The 13,457-nt window shown below is 56.7% G+C and overlaps 1 protein-coding gene across 1 annotated transcript; it reads right to left on the bottom strand.

The window, feature by feature from the left end:
• Positions 1-6,494: 6,494 nt before the first annotated feature.
• On the bottom strand, positions 6,495-11,465 carry RTL1 (retrotransposon Gag like 1). The gene has a single exon (XM_059678191.1). The coding sequence runs from the start codon at positions 11,463-11,465 to the stop codon at positions 6,495-6,497; it is 4,971 nt and encodes a 1,656-aa protein (XP_059534174.1).
• Positions 11,466-13,457: the final 1,992 nt, after the last annotated feature.

Here is a 13,457-nt window from a genome sequence, read left to right on the forward strand (position 1 = left end):
CCTCCGCTTATATGTCACACTGAGCCCCTCCTCTGCTTATATGTCACACTGAGCCCTTCCTCATGTGACACACCAGCCCCTCTACTCATAGGTCTCAGTGACTCCTGTAAAACCGGTGTGTCATACTGAGCCCTTTCCCACTTGTATGTCACATTGAGCCCCTCTTACACTAATACGTCACACTGAGCCCTTCCACTAATCATGTGTTGCACTGAGCCTCTGCCAAACTAATATATAACATTGATTTTCTGTCAATCCTGTGGGCCATACTGGTCCCCTCTTCTACTCGTGTGTCACATAGAATCTTTTCTCCTTTCATGTTTCACATGGAGCACCTCCTGCACCCATGTGTCACAATGAACTCTTCTCTCACTTAATGTCACATGTCCCCCCCCCCCCCACGATGTACCACATCCAGTTTCTCTCCAACCCATGTGTTATACTGAGCACTTCCCCCACTCTTGTGTCATACTAAGGCTCTCACTCACTCATGTGTCACATAGAGTCTCTCCTCCTCTCCTGTCCCACATAGAGTAGTACCTCCTTCACCATGTGTCACACTGAGCCCCTTTCGCACTTATGTGTCACAGAGCCCTTGAAATGCACCTGTCACATAGAGTCCCTCACTCATATGTCTCATGCAGCACGTCCTTCATCATGTGTAACTGAGCCCTTCACTATGTATCACACTTAGGTGTCACACTGAGTCCTTCTCCAACTCACCTGTCACATGGAGCCCCTCCCCCACTCACTGGTTTCATGGATTTCCTCCTCTACCCATGTGTCATACTGAGGCCCCTCACTTATGTGTCCTGCTAAATTCCTCCCCACCCATGTGTCACATGGAGCCCTTCCCCAACCCATGCATCACATGGACCTCCTCATCTGTGTACCCTTTCCCGCTTCCACGCCCAGTTCTCCTTGGGGCCTGGGATAGTTACTGGCCTCTGACCATGAGCCAGGCTGTGTGAATGTGGTGTTGGTGAGTGAGTTCACTGTGAGGCCCCTCACAGGGGAAGACGGACATAGCGGGCAAGAAATATGTGCAGGAATAAAGGAAGCTCTTTTATTTTTTTTAAGATAACATTTTATTGGGCTCTCTACAGACATATAATCCAACCACTAAAGTGCACAATTCAAAAGTTTTTAATGCATGCACAGGTATGTGTGACCATGCACACATTTGACTTTAGAACATTTTCATCACCCCTATAAGAAACCCCACAGGCTTGAGCTCTCCTCCCCATGCTCCCATCCCTGCTCCCCCAACCCTAGTCAGTCCCTCATCCGCTTTCTGTCTGGGAGAGACTGAGCTCCCGTGGGGATCAATGACTCCTCACAGGCTCCCGGAAGTGCCCGCTGAGCCCCACTGCAGACATAGAAGGTGAGGCAGATGGGTTGGGATCAGACCTCTGATGTCACTCACAGCTTCTGCGCCAGCATCAGCCATGCTCCCCCCGCTCCCCCCCATTTCTCCCACCACCTCTGCAACCTGGCCCCTCTTTACAGTCTCCTGGGCTTCTCTTGGAAATCCAGGCCCTGGCCAGCAGAGGGAGCGGCAGGGCGAGGTGGGTTGCACCACTGTGCCACAGGTCCCCAGTGGCATGCCATGCTACCTGGGCTGGCTGTCCCTTGCTGTCGCTCCGCTAACCGCTAGCAGCAGGTGTCCTACCTGCTATCATGGCGCTTGCATTGTGCTTCCTGGAGGAGGGTCGCGGCCACAGTCAGTAAGTGGGGGGTGAGAACGGCTTCATCCAGGAGTTGATGCCCAGTTATCCAGCGCCTAGATGATGCCTTTCTTCATCCCCTTCAACCAGCGCAGCCCCGGACCCTCCTCTGCACCCCTGGCTGCATGGGTCACGTCCTCACGCTTGTGCTGCCCTGCCAGTCTCTTCCCAGCATGCTCTTCTCTTTCTCTTCTGCAGCTCCCCGAGATCCTGGAGGGGTGCCTGGGGCTGGGCCATCTCTGAGACCCCATCACTGGAGAGAAAGGCTATACCCGCAGTGGGACACTCCCCAGGGCTAGGCCCAGGGCCACCGTCTGACTTGGTGGCTAAGAGCAGACAGGCCAGATGTAGATCAGGGCTTCTCCCACCGACAGGGCTGGGCTGTGCTTTCGTGGGAGACCTCTGAGGGGACCCAGCTCCCAGGAAAGAGGGGCAGGTGTTGGGGAGACCGTGTGCATTGTTCCCAGGACTGGGGAGGGGGGCAGGGCTCTGAGCAGACTGACCCTTCGCTGCCACAAGAGGAGGGTCTCCTTGAGGGGCCTTAGCCTCTACCCAGGACTCTTCCATGACCAGGAGGCTGAGGGCCCTCACAGGCGGCTGCTTCCTCTCTCCTGGAACCCAGTCTGGAGACAGTCCCGGCTTCCCCAGGACTCCCAGCTCTGTGTCCCCTCCCTCCGACGAAAGCTGCCAACAGGTGCCCTGCTTTCGCTCCTGCCCAGCCCTGCCCAGTCTGGGTGCCCAAAGGGCGCTAGACCAGTGTCCCCCTGGGCCATGGCCTCTGTCTTTTGTGTCCCTCACTATCTCGGGTACCTGGTGGGAGGTAACCTGTGCTCATCCCCTGTGCTAGTGGCATCCTTAACCCACTAACCAGCCATGCAGCCAGCCCAGGCACATGCGTGGGAGGAGGGCGGGGAGGGCCCTTAGAGTAGGACAGGGGTCATGGCTCCCGCCTCCTTTCCTGCCCTACCCCCCTCGCTCTCTCCTCCCCTGCCTCCTCCGCACCCCCTCTCCCGTGCCCCCTCCTCACCTTTGCAACTTTGGTTCTTCATGGCATCAGGAGGTGGTTGTTGCTTTGGGAAGACCTTCCCGAGGAGGACACAGCTTGCACAAAGGCCGGGTGACCTCATGGGGCAGTGGGAGTGTGTGGTGTGTGAATTTGTTGGGTGAGTGGATTGGAGCAAGACGTGTGTGTGTGTGTGTGTGACAAAGGGAATGGAGGTGCCATCATGGAATGCTGTCAGCTCAGGACAGGCCTTTATCCCACTCAGTGACGCTTTTTGATATAAAAAGAGGAGAGGACAGTGTGTGGCAGGCGGGCCTCTCTCTTCTAAGATTCCTTTTTGCAGAACTAAACTGACCTCTGCGGAGGCCTGGGTTCTGCTGCCGGGTGGCTGTGCGATGGTGTAGGTGGAAGGCACATCAGAAACAAATCCTGTTTGTTCTGGGAGACCTTGTCAGGGGTCAGGATGAGGGCTGCTGTTTGGGTCCACCATCCTCTCTTGGTGATGCCCATCAGCCAGCAGCAGGGGCCTGGGTGTTTGGGGGTGGGGGTGGGAGATGGGCTCCGTCTGTCGTTTCCTCTTTCCCCCTCGAGGAGTGGGGCAGGGCTGCCCCAGTGGGCGGGGAGGGGGCTTCGAGCTTCCAGAGCTCCTGCCACACCTCTCACATGGAGCCCCTGATTGGACCAGTGGCCACTTGAAGGAAGGATGGGCAAATCCGGATCTGAGAGGTGAGTACCATCAGCTGCCTGAGGGCAGGGGTGGGCTGAGGTGGGAAATAGTCAACAGCCTCATCTGGGGTGGAGCTCAGGGGTCCCCCTGGTCTCTCAGATGGTGTCAGAGCTTGGTGGACGCCAGAAATCTGGCGGCTGGGGAAGGTGGACATGGTGCATTGGGGTCTGGTCTAGCAGAGCCACTGGCTTATGTGCTGGGCACCTGTTGTCCAGAGTAATCAGACGCTTGTCTTGAGTTTTTATTTTATTTCTTTGTGGTGGCCATGATATCAAAGCCCAGTATGTCATTTAATATGAATTTTCTTTCTTTTTTGTTTCAGGAGTAAAAAAAGGTTTGTACTGTGTGTGTGTTTAACTGTTTCTAGAAAGTGGGGACCTCATCACCCAATGTCTTTGCCTTTTCAGCCGTCCTCAGCCCCGGGGGCTGCCTCTGTTCTCTGTGAGTGGGGAGAAAGCCCTTCTGGTTGGATTTGGTGGGACCCGGGGCGGCCAGGACTTCCCTGTCAGGTGGTGTAGGAGGCCATGGCCACTACAGTGCGGGCAGCCCCTCTGGTCTCCCTGTGTGTGCACGCACACGTGCATGTCACTGTGGAAAACGTGTGCGCCATAGTGGGTATTGGGACTCCCCACTGAAGGACAGGTCTGATTGTTTGGTGACAAATTATCCGTTTGGCCTTAACGAAGGAGTGGCCGCGCTGACCCTCCTCCAGCGCTGACCTGGGCTGCAGGGACATGAGAGGCCGTCCATCCACCCCCCAGCCACTCAGGACAGCCCTTCCCAAGTAGGCATGTAGGTTTGCCCTGGGGGTCCAGTCTCTGGTACCCCAAGGCCTGCCTGAACAAGACCCCGGTGTGGGAGTGGCCACCTCACCATGACCCCAGGCTCTGGCCCAAGAGAATTCACACCACAGGATGCGAGCCCCGGAAGAGTGTCATCTGGGAACAGATGGGATTTTAGGAGCCAAGGGCCCTTGGAGATTGTGTCTTGTCGCCCCTTGCACTCCCCTTCTCTCTTGCCATATCCCAATCCTGGACAAGGAAACTGAACCTGTGAGAGGGTGTGCAGCCAGTCAGCCTGGGACTGGTTGGGGTGGGGACAGGCCCAGAGACAGAGCTGAGGCCCTGGCTCTAAACCTGGAGACCCTGACCATGATCTCCTGGTGCTGCCATCAGGGCTAGATGCCTAGAACAGATGGACGGTGCGCGAAGGCCAGTCACCCTTGGGGACCAGGGAGGCCGTAGGGCATGAGGCCAGTGTGGAATTGGGGAGGGCTCAGAAGTCCGGGGTCAGGAGAGGATGTGGCTTTCCTGAGGGTGAGTGGGGAGGGGCAGGCTTCCCAGGGGGGTGGGAAGTCAGAACCCTGGAGAGCCCCTGACCTATGACCCTGAGGTCTGCTTGGTGACCTCAAGGGAGTGCGTTCAGGGGCAGATTCCTGTGCTGAGGGGACAGCCCTGGGTGCCAGGCCCACAGGTCCAGCTGCAGCTCTGGGTCAGGCTGGGAGTGGGCCCTGTGCAGGGTGGGGCAGGGGTGCTCATCGAGGGGTGCTGCTGGGTGGGTGGACCCCAAGGCCAGGCAGAGGGCCCTGGGTGAGCAAGTGTGGGATGGTGGCTTGAGTGAGCAGTGAGGGGGCCAGTGCCCCTCCCTCCAGCCTCCCCTTCCCCCACACTGCACTTATCCCGTGGGACCCTCCCCCTTCTCAGGGATGTGCACTCTCAGAAGAGCCATTTTGCCACTTTATGGCAGTGTGAGGACCTTGGCTTTCTCCATTGGGTAGGGGACAGTCGGGGGAGTGTTAGAAACTGCGGGTCCTTGGTTCTTAGACCCTGAGTTAGGAGGCAGAGTACAACCTGCCCACCCCTCATTTCTCGTGGGGGAGGATGGCCCAGGCCAGAGGTAGGACTTGGATTTCTGGGGTCCCTACTCTGGGCCCTCAAGAAGAGACAGTTCCCAGTGTTCCCCCTTCCTGGATTGTGTGCCAGGCGCCAGGCAGGGCCTGTTTCAGTGGGGAGTTCCGCCCTACCATCTCCCCTCTCCTTCCCTCCCCCCTCCTCCATCCTGTCTGCCCCCCCCCCCCACTCTCCACCTTCAGAACAAATCACAAAGTCAGATAATCTTTTCTTCTGCTTTATTTTGGGGTAGAATGGGGGGACATGCAGGGAAGGGTCTCATCCCCGTGGCAGAAAGCAGTGGTCTGGTAGGAGCACTCTCAGCAACTCAGCACAGGCTCTGGGGGTCTCACATGTCCTCAGTCTCTTTGGGAGCCCCCTGTGCTGTCAGTGCTGGGAGGGGGTTTGGGAGCCCTCAGTGTCCCGTGGAGTCAGGGGGACTCTCAAGGTTGCAAGCCCGGTAAGTACTGGCGCTATGGGACGTTCCATGGAGCGCACTGTCCAGGTAAGAGGCAGAGTCAGGGTCAGGCAGTGAGTGTGGAATGGGCTGGACCGGACTGTGGGGGTGGCTTGCTTTGCAGGGGGCGGTGGGGGTGGGATGGGGTCGGCACCACAGCACGTGAAGATGTGGGTGTGGGGTCGGGTCCAGGGGAGCAGGAGCACCGGAGCTGGAGGTAGAAGTCAGTGGAGCACCCGAGGTCAGTGTCCCAGGATGGCACAAGGTGGCCATGTTGCCACTTCAGCGGGGTGGGTCTCTGGCATCTGCTTGCTTGGCTGCTTCTGCTGTGCCTGATTCCTCACCTGGCCTGGGGTCATGGGGTCATTGCTGCTCATCACTGCTTTCTCCTATCATTGATCTCACTCCCAGTGGTGGGCCTGGGACCTGGAGAATTAAGACGGAAGGAATGTGTAGCCCTGAGCTGGCTCTGGGCCTCTGATGACTGGCTAGTCTGTTGGCACTGTAGATGTTGCTGGTTGATGAGTGGAAGAGATCATGGCTCTTCTTGAGTGGGTTCCCCTTGAGTCAGGAGTGGCAGGAGGAGCGCTGGGTCCGAGCGAAGCAGACAGGCACAGGGAGGCTGAGTGGAGGTGGTGTTGGGCATCTGGCACAGAGGAGTGGAGGGTTTGTTGCTGGTGAGGAAGTGTTTTCAGTTATGGTCCGAGTCCTCATCATCCTCAGGGAGCTCCTCTAGCCTTGCTCCGCCCCTGGCCTGTCTGCCTCGGAGGGGGACTGGATCCTCTGCGCAGATCATGGCCAGGAAGTGGGCCAGGCTCCTGGCCGCAGGGTCCTGATGAGGCAGATTGGGTTGATCTCGGTCCCCATACAACTGTCTATACAGGAAGTCGAGGATTCCACCAGAGGCCCGTGGTGGGGCTGGAGGGGTAGGGGAAGGGTCGGCCGCCGCCGCCTCCTGCATCTCGTCCTCTTTCTCTTCGTCCCCTCCCTCGTTAGCTTCCTTCACCTGGACCCCTTGTGCGCCGTCCTCCTGCACGTCGTCATCCGCCTGCGCGTCCTGCGAGGTGTCTTGCAGGCCGTCATGCAGGCCACACTGACGGTAACGTTGCAGGTCGTCTTGCAGGGCTTCTCGCAAGACGACATCACTACCGATGACGTGCAGCTCCAGGTAGTGGCTCCTCCCGTGCAGGAGGGGCTGGGATCTTTCTCTGGGAGCGACTCTGACACAGAAGCGCTCGCACAGCATTGTCCAGAACTCAGATGGGAGGGGCAGGACCCGGGAGCCCCGGGGCAGCAGGGCCCTCTGTTCGGCCTGTTCCTCAGCCCGGATGGTGACAGTGCCCACGAGAGGGGGCATCTGGGTCAGCAGCTGGGTGATGGCCGTGGCGATGCCATGGTTTGTGAGGAGGGACGAGTCCAGAACGAGGCGCAGGGAGCGCGTGGCTGGCAGTAGTGCCACTTCCAGAGTGGGTGCGGGCAGCAGCGGGAAGTGCTGCTTCATCTTCAGTATTGCCAGCACGGCCATGGGGGCCAGGGCTTCCTTACGGATATGCAGGTCTCGGAAGAAGTGCAGAAAGAGGCTCCTCATCTGGTCCATGTTGAGATGGACAAGGAGGTTGCTGAGTATTTGGTCCATTTGTAACGGAGTCAGGGCCTCTTGCTGTTGGCTCTGCCTACTTGGCTCTTCCTGGGGAGGTACATGTTCATTCTCCTTTTGTCCCCCCAGTTCTGGGAGTTGATCCCTGAGGGACCCTTCTGTGGTGACAGGACTCAGAGGCCAGGTGTCAGTGCGGGCCCACGTGTCAGTGTGGGCCTGGGTGTCAGTGAGGGCCCGGGTGACAGTGCGGGCCCGGGAGTCAGTGAGGGCCCACGTGTCAGTGAGGGCCCGGGTGGCAGTAAGGGGCCACGTGTCAATGCGGGCCCGGGTGTCAGTGAGGGGCCACGTGTCAATGCGGGTCCGGGTGTCAGTGAGGGCCCGGGTGTCAGTGAGGGGCCATGTGTCAGTGCGGGCCCGGGTGTCAGTGAGGGCCTGGGTGTCAGTGAGGGGCCACGTGTCAGTGTGGGCCCGGGTGTCAGTGAGGGGCCATGAGTCAATGCGGCCCCGGGTGTCAGTGCGGGCCCACGTGTCAGTGCGGGCCCAGGTGTCAGTGAGGGCCCGGGTGTCAGTGAGGGCCCGGGTGTCAGTGAGGGCCCGGGTGTCAGTGAGGGCCCACGTGTCAGTGCGGGCCCGGGTGTCAGTGAGGGCCCAGGTGTCAGTGTGAGCCTGGGTGTCAGTGTGGGCCCGGGTGGCAGTGCGGGTCTGGGTGTCAGCGCGGGCCCGGGTGTCAGCGCGGGCCCGGGTGTCAGTGTGGGCCCGGGTGTCAGTGAGGGCCCAGGTGTCAGTGTGAGCCCGGGTGGCAGTGCGGGCCCGGGTTGCAGTGCGGGCCCGGGTGGCAGTGCGGGCCCGGGTGGCAGTGTGGGTCTGGGTGTCAGTGTGGGTCTGGGTGTCAGTGCGGGCCCGGGTGGCAGTGCGGGGCCGGGTGGCAGTGCGGGCCCGGGTGGCAGTGTGGGTCTGGGTCTCAGTGTGGGTCTGGGTGTCAGTGCGGGCCCGGGTGGCAGTGTGGGCCCGGGAGGCAGTGCGGGCCCGGGTGGCAGTGCGGGCCCGGGTGGCAGTGCGGGCCCGGGTGGCAGTGCGGGTCTGGGTGGCAGTGTGGGCCCGGGTGGCAGTGTGGGCCCGGGTGGCAATGTGGGCCCGGAGAGGCCCACGGTTGGGGTTCTGCAGCGGCAGAGAACTGCTGCCATCTTGTTCGGGCTTCTCCATGACATCGCAATGGAAGCGGCCGAAGAACTTGGCCCACTGCCCCGGGAGAATTACGGTGAGCCTGTCATTATTCAGGGAGGCTAGATCCTCTGTATTGAGAAGGATCATGATGGGCTCCTCGGTGCTCTCCAGGTAGCAAGACCACACATCCAAGGCAGCCTTAATCGCAATAGTCTTCATCCTCAGCGGAGAGGAGTTGGCCTCCTCAGGAGAGAGGTCGCGGGAGAAGAAAGCGCAGAACACTCTTTTGCCGGTTTGCTCATCAACTTGCATGAGGGAGGCGTACAGAGCGGTCATGTTGACTCCTGTGTCCAAGTAGAACTGCTTGTGGCGCTTCGGGTGGTGGAGGAGGGGTGCCTTGCGGAAAGCCCGCTTCGCGCTCTCGAAGGCCTCCTGCTCCTCGTCACCCCAGTGGAAGGGGTTGGTGGTCAGCAGCTGCCGCCGCAGGGGCTCCGTGATGGCAGCGAAGCGCTCCACGAAGTGGCAGTAGGGGGACATCAGTTCCATCAGGTTTTGCAGGGTCTCCTTAGAGAGAGGGATCGGGTAATCCCTGATGGTCTTCACGACGCTCTTGTTCAGCCTCACCCCTTTGGGGGTCAGGACAAAGCCCATGAATTCGACAGTGTGTTGGTGGAACTGGCTCCTGTCCAGGGAGCAGTAGACGTGGTGGTGTCGGAAGCGGACCAGGACTTGGCGGATGTGCCGGAGGTGGGCCTCCTGGCTCATTGAGTAGATCACGACCTCATTCCCGTAGGAGAGCACACATTTGCCCAGCAGGTCTTTCAGGATGCAGTGCATTACGCTCTGAGGGATGAGAGGGTCTGAGCAGATCTCAAAGGGCTGATAGCTTGTCTTCTTTTGAAGCTCCAAACCAAACGCTACTTTCCATAGCTCCTCTGCTGCCTTTTTCTTGCCTTCCTCCACAATGATCCCACGCAGCTCCAGCCTTGTGAACCACGTAGCTCCATGTAACTGTTGGAACAGTTCTGGAATTATCTGTTTCTCCTCCTGCGATTCCTCCTCTTCATTCCCCAGCCTGGCTGTTTCTTGCATCCCAGCACCCACAGGTTCCGGAGGAGCCACAGAGGGACGCGTGTCGGTGGTGCTGCTGTGATCACTGTCTCCAGCCTGCTGAAGCTCAGAGGGCTCTGATTCAGAAAGATCATCGGATCCGTCTGAGCTTGGCTGGTCGGAAGTCTCATCATCTGCTTTCTTCGGGTTGAACACGTCGGCAAGGTCGGAATACTGGGGCAACAGTCCGGGCAGCAGGCTGATGGCATGTCTCTCGAGTGTGGTCGATGGTGGGAGTGGGCTGAAGCAGTTCTTCAGGCAGTAGGGAGAGTGGAAGGTGCAGCGGCCTCTGGCCCAGTCGATATCGGGGGAGTGGACTCGGAGCCAGTTGATGCCCAGGACCACGGAGAAGTTGGGTGAAGGAACGATGTCGAATTCAATAAGCTCATGGTGGTTCTGATGAAAGCACACCAGAGGCTCGGTGTGCAGCCAGACAGGCTCGTTGCCAATCAGGGAGCCATCCATGGTGTGGATGGACTGTGGGTAGGGCTTCTCGAACAACTCAACGTAGTGCTCTTGGGCAAATCTCTCATCCATGAAGTTGGAGCTTGCCCCCGAGTCTACCAGCGCCTGCACCGCGACACTGTGGTAAGGGTTCACTCTCACCATGAGCAGCAGGAAGACGTGCCTGCGATCGATATCGGGCTGGATTTCGTAGGTCAGCCAGCTGCTGACCGGCCACTTCTCTGGAGCAGGTGAGTCCATCTTGGCCAGGTTCCGAGATTGGGTCTCTGGACGCATCCTGAGCACGGCCTTTCTCTCTGCCAGGTTCTCTTCTATCTGCAGGACGAGGGCCATCAGACTGTCCAGCGAATCTGGCTGAGGGAGCTGGAACAGATACTGCCTGATCTCCTCGTTGAGCCCCAGGCACAGGTGGGCCTGCAGGACTTCGTCTGGCCAACCCAAGGTGGGTACCAGCTCCCGGAACTCTTCGATGTAGTCAATGGCGGCGCGGTCCCCTTGCGCGATGTTGAGCATGGTGTCTTCTGCCACACGCAGTTCCTCCTTGTAATGGAACATGTTGGTCATGGCCTCCATGAAGGCTGGGTAGTTGGTCAGCAGGGGGCTTCTTTGCCGCTTCAGATTTTGGGCCCATTCGAGGGCCGTGTCTGAGAGGTGACTGATGACGAACCTCACTCGCCGGCGGTCGTTGCGGAACTTTCTCGGGTAGCCTTGTATGATCATGTGGCAGTGCACGAAGAACTCGGGGTAATCTCTTCGATCGCCCGAGAAGATTTGTGGTTCTGGCACACGGCCTATTCTGATCGCTTTCATGAGGATCTCTATAGCTATTTTTTGCTGCTCTTTGAGGTCTTGCATCCAGAAGTACATAGAGGTGAAGGAGCTGACCCTGCCCCTTAACTCCAACTCGCCGGGCTCCTCCTCCTCCTCCTCCTCGTCTTCACTTAGGTCAGTGTCGTCGTCTTCTTCGTCCAGCTCTCCCTCATTGACTGATGCTTCTTCCATCTCACCAGGCGCCTCACCGATGGGATCCCCCACTTCCTGACCGGAAGCCTTGCATGACTCCTCCAGGTCTTGGAGTAGGTCATTGGGTGGATCCTTTATTTCACTATGTCGGCCACTGGATGGCTCCTCCATGTCTTGGAGGAGGTCAATGGGCAGCTCTCCCATTTCCTGGGCTGGGCCTTGAGCCAGCCCCGCCGCCTCCTGTACTCCGCCTTCTATCTCCATGGTGGTGTTGGATGAGCCCTCAGAGGACTCCATTTGTTTTGATGATGGATTCTTACGCTCCATCATCGTCTCAAATGAGTCTTCAGAGGGTTCTATCATTTCGTCGGATGGAAAGGAGTGTTCTCTGAAGACTGGTAAGGTGGTGATGCGTCCAGTCAGTGACTGGGATCACAGCGATCAGAACCTGGTGGGGGTAGGGAGATGGGCAGGAAAGGCAGTGGTTTAGGGTCTCAAGAGGTCAGGGTCAGATTCCCCAGGACAAATCAAATTTCCAACACATTAGAACACAGAGAAACCGGGGAAGCCTTCGGGTCCCACGTGTGGTGCCCACAGGGAAAGAATAGAGAATATGTGTCAACCCCTGACCTTCTTGCCTACTCTCGCCCAGGCTTCCTCTGCCTATCTGGCCTGCCTACTTCCCAACGGCTGTGAGAAATTCACAGCCCATAAATTTGGTGGGGTGATGGGCCCAGAGCACCGTCGCCGGCAGGCACCTGGCAGAACACACTGGCCACTTCATTCCATCCTGGCACACGTGCCTGGTCAATGCTCCTTCCCTCCTGTGGTCACCCGAAAGCCACTGAGCTCACATGTCAGTGCTGTCCGAAGCCAGCTCTGCAGGCCAAGTGCTCTGGAGCAAGCTTGGCCTTGGTGTGAGGCAAGAGCCTCTAGCAGGGATGCCTGCTATTTAACAAGTTCAGGGGAAGAGGAGAACATGGGCACTTGGCCACTATCCTGTCAGCTGGCTCAACTGCCCCAAATAGCTTTATTTCCTCCCCTAAATTCAAAGTAGAAATTGGGGGGGGGGCCGGCGGCGCACTGGATATAGAGCTCTGGATTGTGGGTTTTATTTTTCCCATAAAAATTTAGAAAACATCGAGGAGGTGCCAGAGATTTGCACGTTGCGATGCGATCCTAACTTGGAATTTTTTGGCTAATTTCTCTTCCTCTCTTTCATCAACTTGCATTGCTGTGTTTTCCTCAACTCCGAGTTGTTGGGGAAACCTGCCAGTCATCTTCCCACCCCCCCTAAAATCTCTACTTTCCCTGGATTGCCCTCTCTCTCTGTGGGGTTCAGGAACTTCCAAAAGTCCGGCCTCAGTTCTACACGTGCAAAACGTATTGACTTGCCCTCCCCTCTACCCCTGCCCCCACTTCCAGTCTTACTGGGTAGGGCTGACCCCTTCACTCCAGCAGACAGACCTGCTCTGTTGCTGGTTGGTTTTCCCCTAACATAGGGGTGTATCCAGTTGAGTTGGGATATTGAGTGAGGAGTAGAGGTGGGAGGTCTCTTTGACATCTGATTGTCTTGGAGTGGACTTTTGAAAATCTAGTCCTGGTGTTTTCAGTGGACCAAGACTGAATTTAAAGCGATGTTTTGGACGGGTTTTGAACATTTCTTTGCTGGGGCACAGCAAACTGAGTTCTGGTCATTCAATAGGTTAGCTCTACGGTTCCTGCTTTTACTTGTGTAACACCTTTTGTTACTTCTCGGTTTTCTCCATTAAAAACAAACATTCATGCCCTTCTGTAAAAAAAACTCTTCATTGCCTAAGGTCCAAACCATCCAATGAGATACAAAATTCTGATCTGCTGTTTCTCAAAATTAAGTAAATCATCATTAGCATGGCAGTTAAATTTGATCCTGCAGGACCTCTGATTAAAACTTTTGTTGTTTCTTTACTGTCTACCTTATTAAGTCCAAATCTTTTTGCATAAAATTCCTGACACATAAACTCCCCAAAATCATTTCCTGGCTAAAATTTTATGGCCATAGAATAGAAAATTCTGATCATGCTATTTCTCAAGGTAGATATTATATTTTTTTAGCATAAAATCTCATCACCATCTTCTTCATCATCATCATCTCCATCATCATCAGCATCTACATCATAGAATACCTTGCATAAATTAGCTTATTTTCTCTTCATAAAAAGCTATGTGTTTTTATTGTAAAATTAAAAGTCTGTGGTATAAAGTTCTAATTGAAATACTAAATTTGACTAAGTAATTCACCTAATTTTCTATTAGGAATAAAAATCTCAGTATATCTCTTAAGACCCATAAAACCCTCTTTTGGCTAAAATTTTA

This window comes from Myotis daubentonii, chromosome 1, assembly GCF_963259705.1.
Source record: "Myotis daubentonii chromosome 1, mMyoDau2.1, whole genome shotgun sequence".
In the NCBI taxonomy this organism is placed as follows: domain Eukaryota; kingdom Metazoa; phylum Chordata; class Mammalia; order Chiroptera; family Vespertilionidae; genus Myotis; species Myotis daubentonii.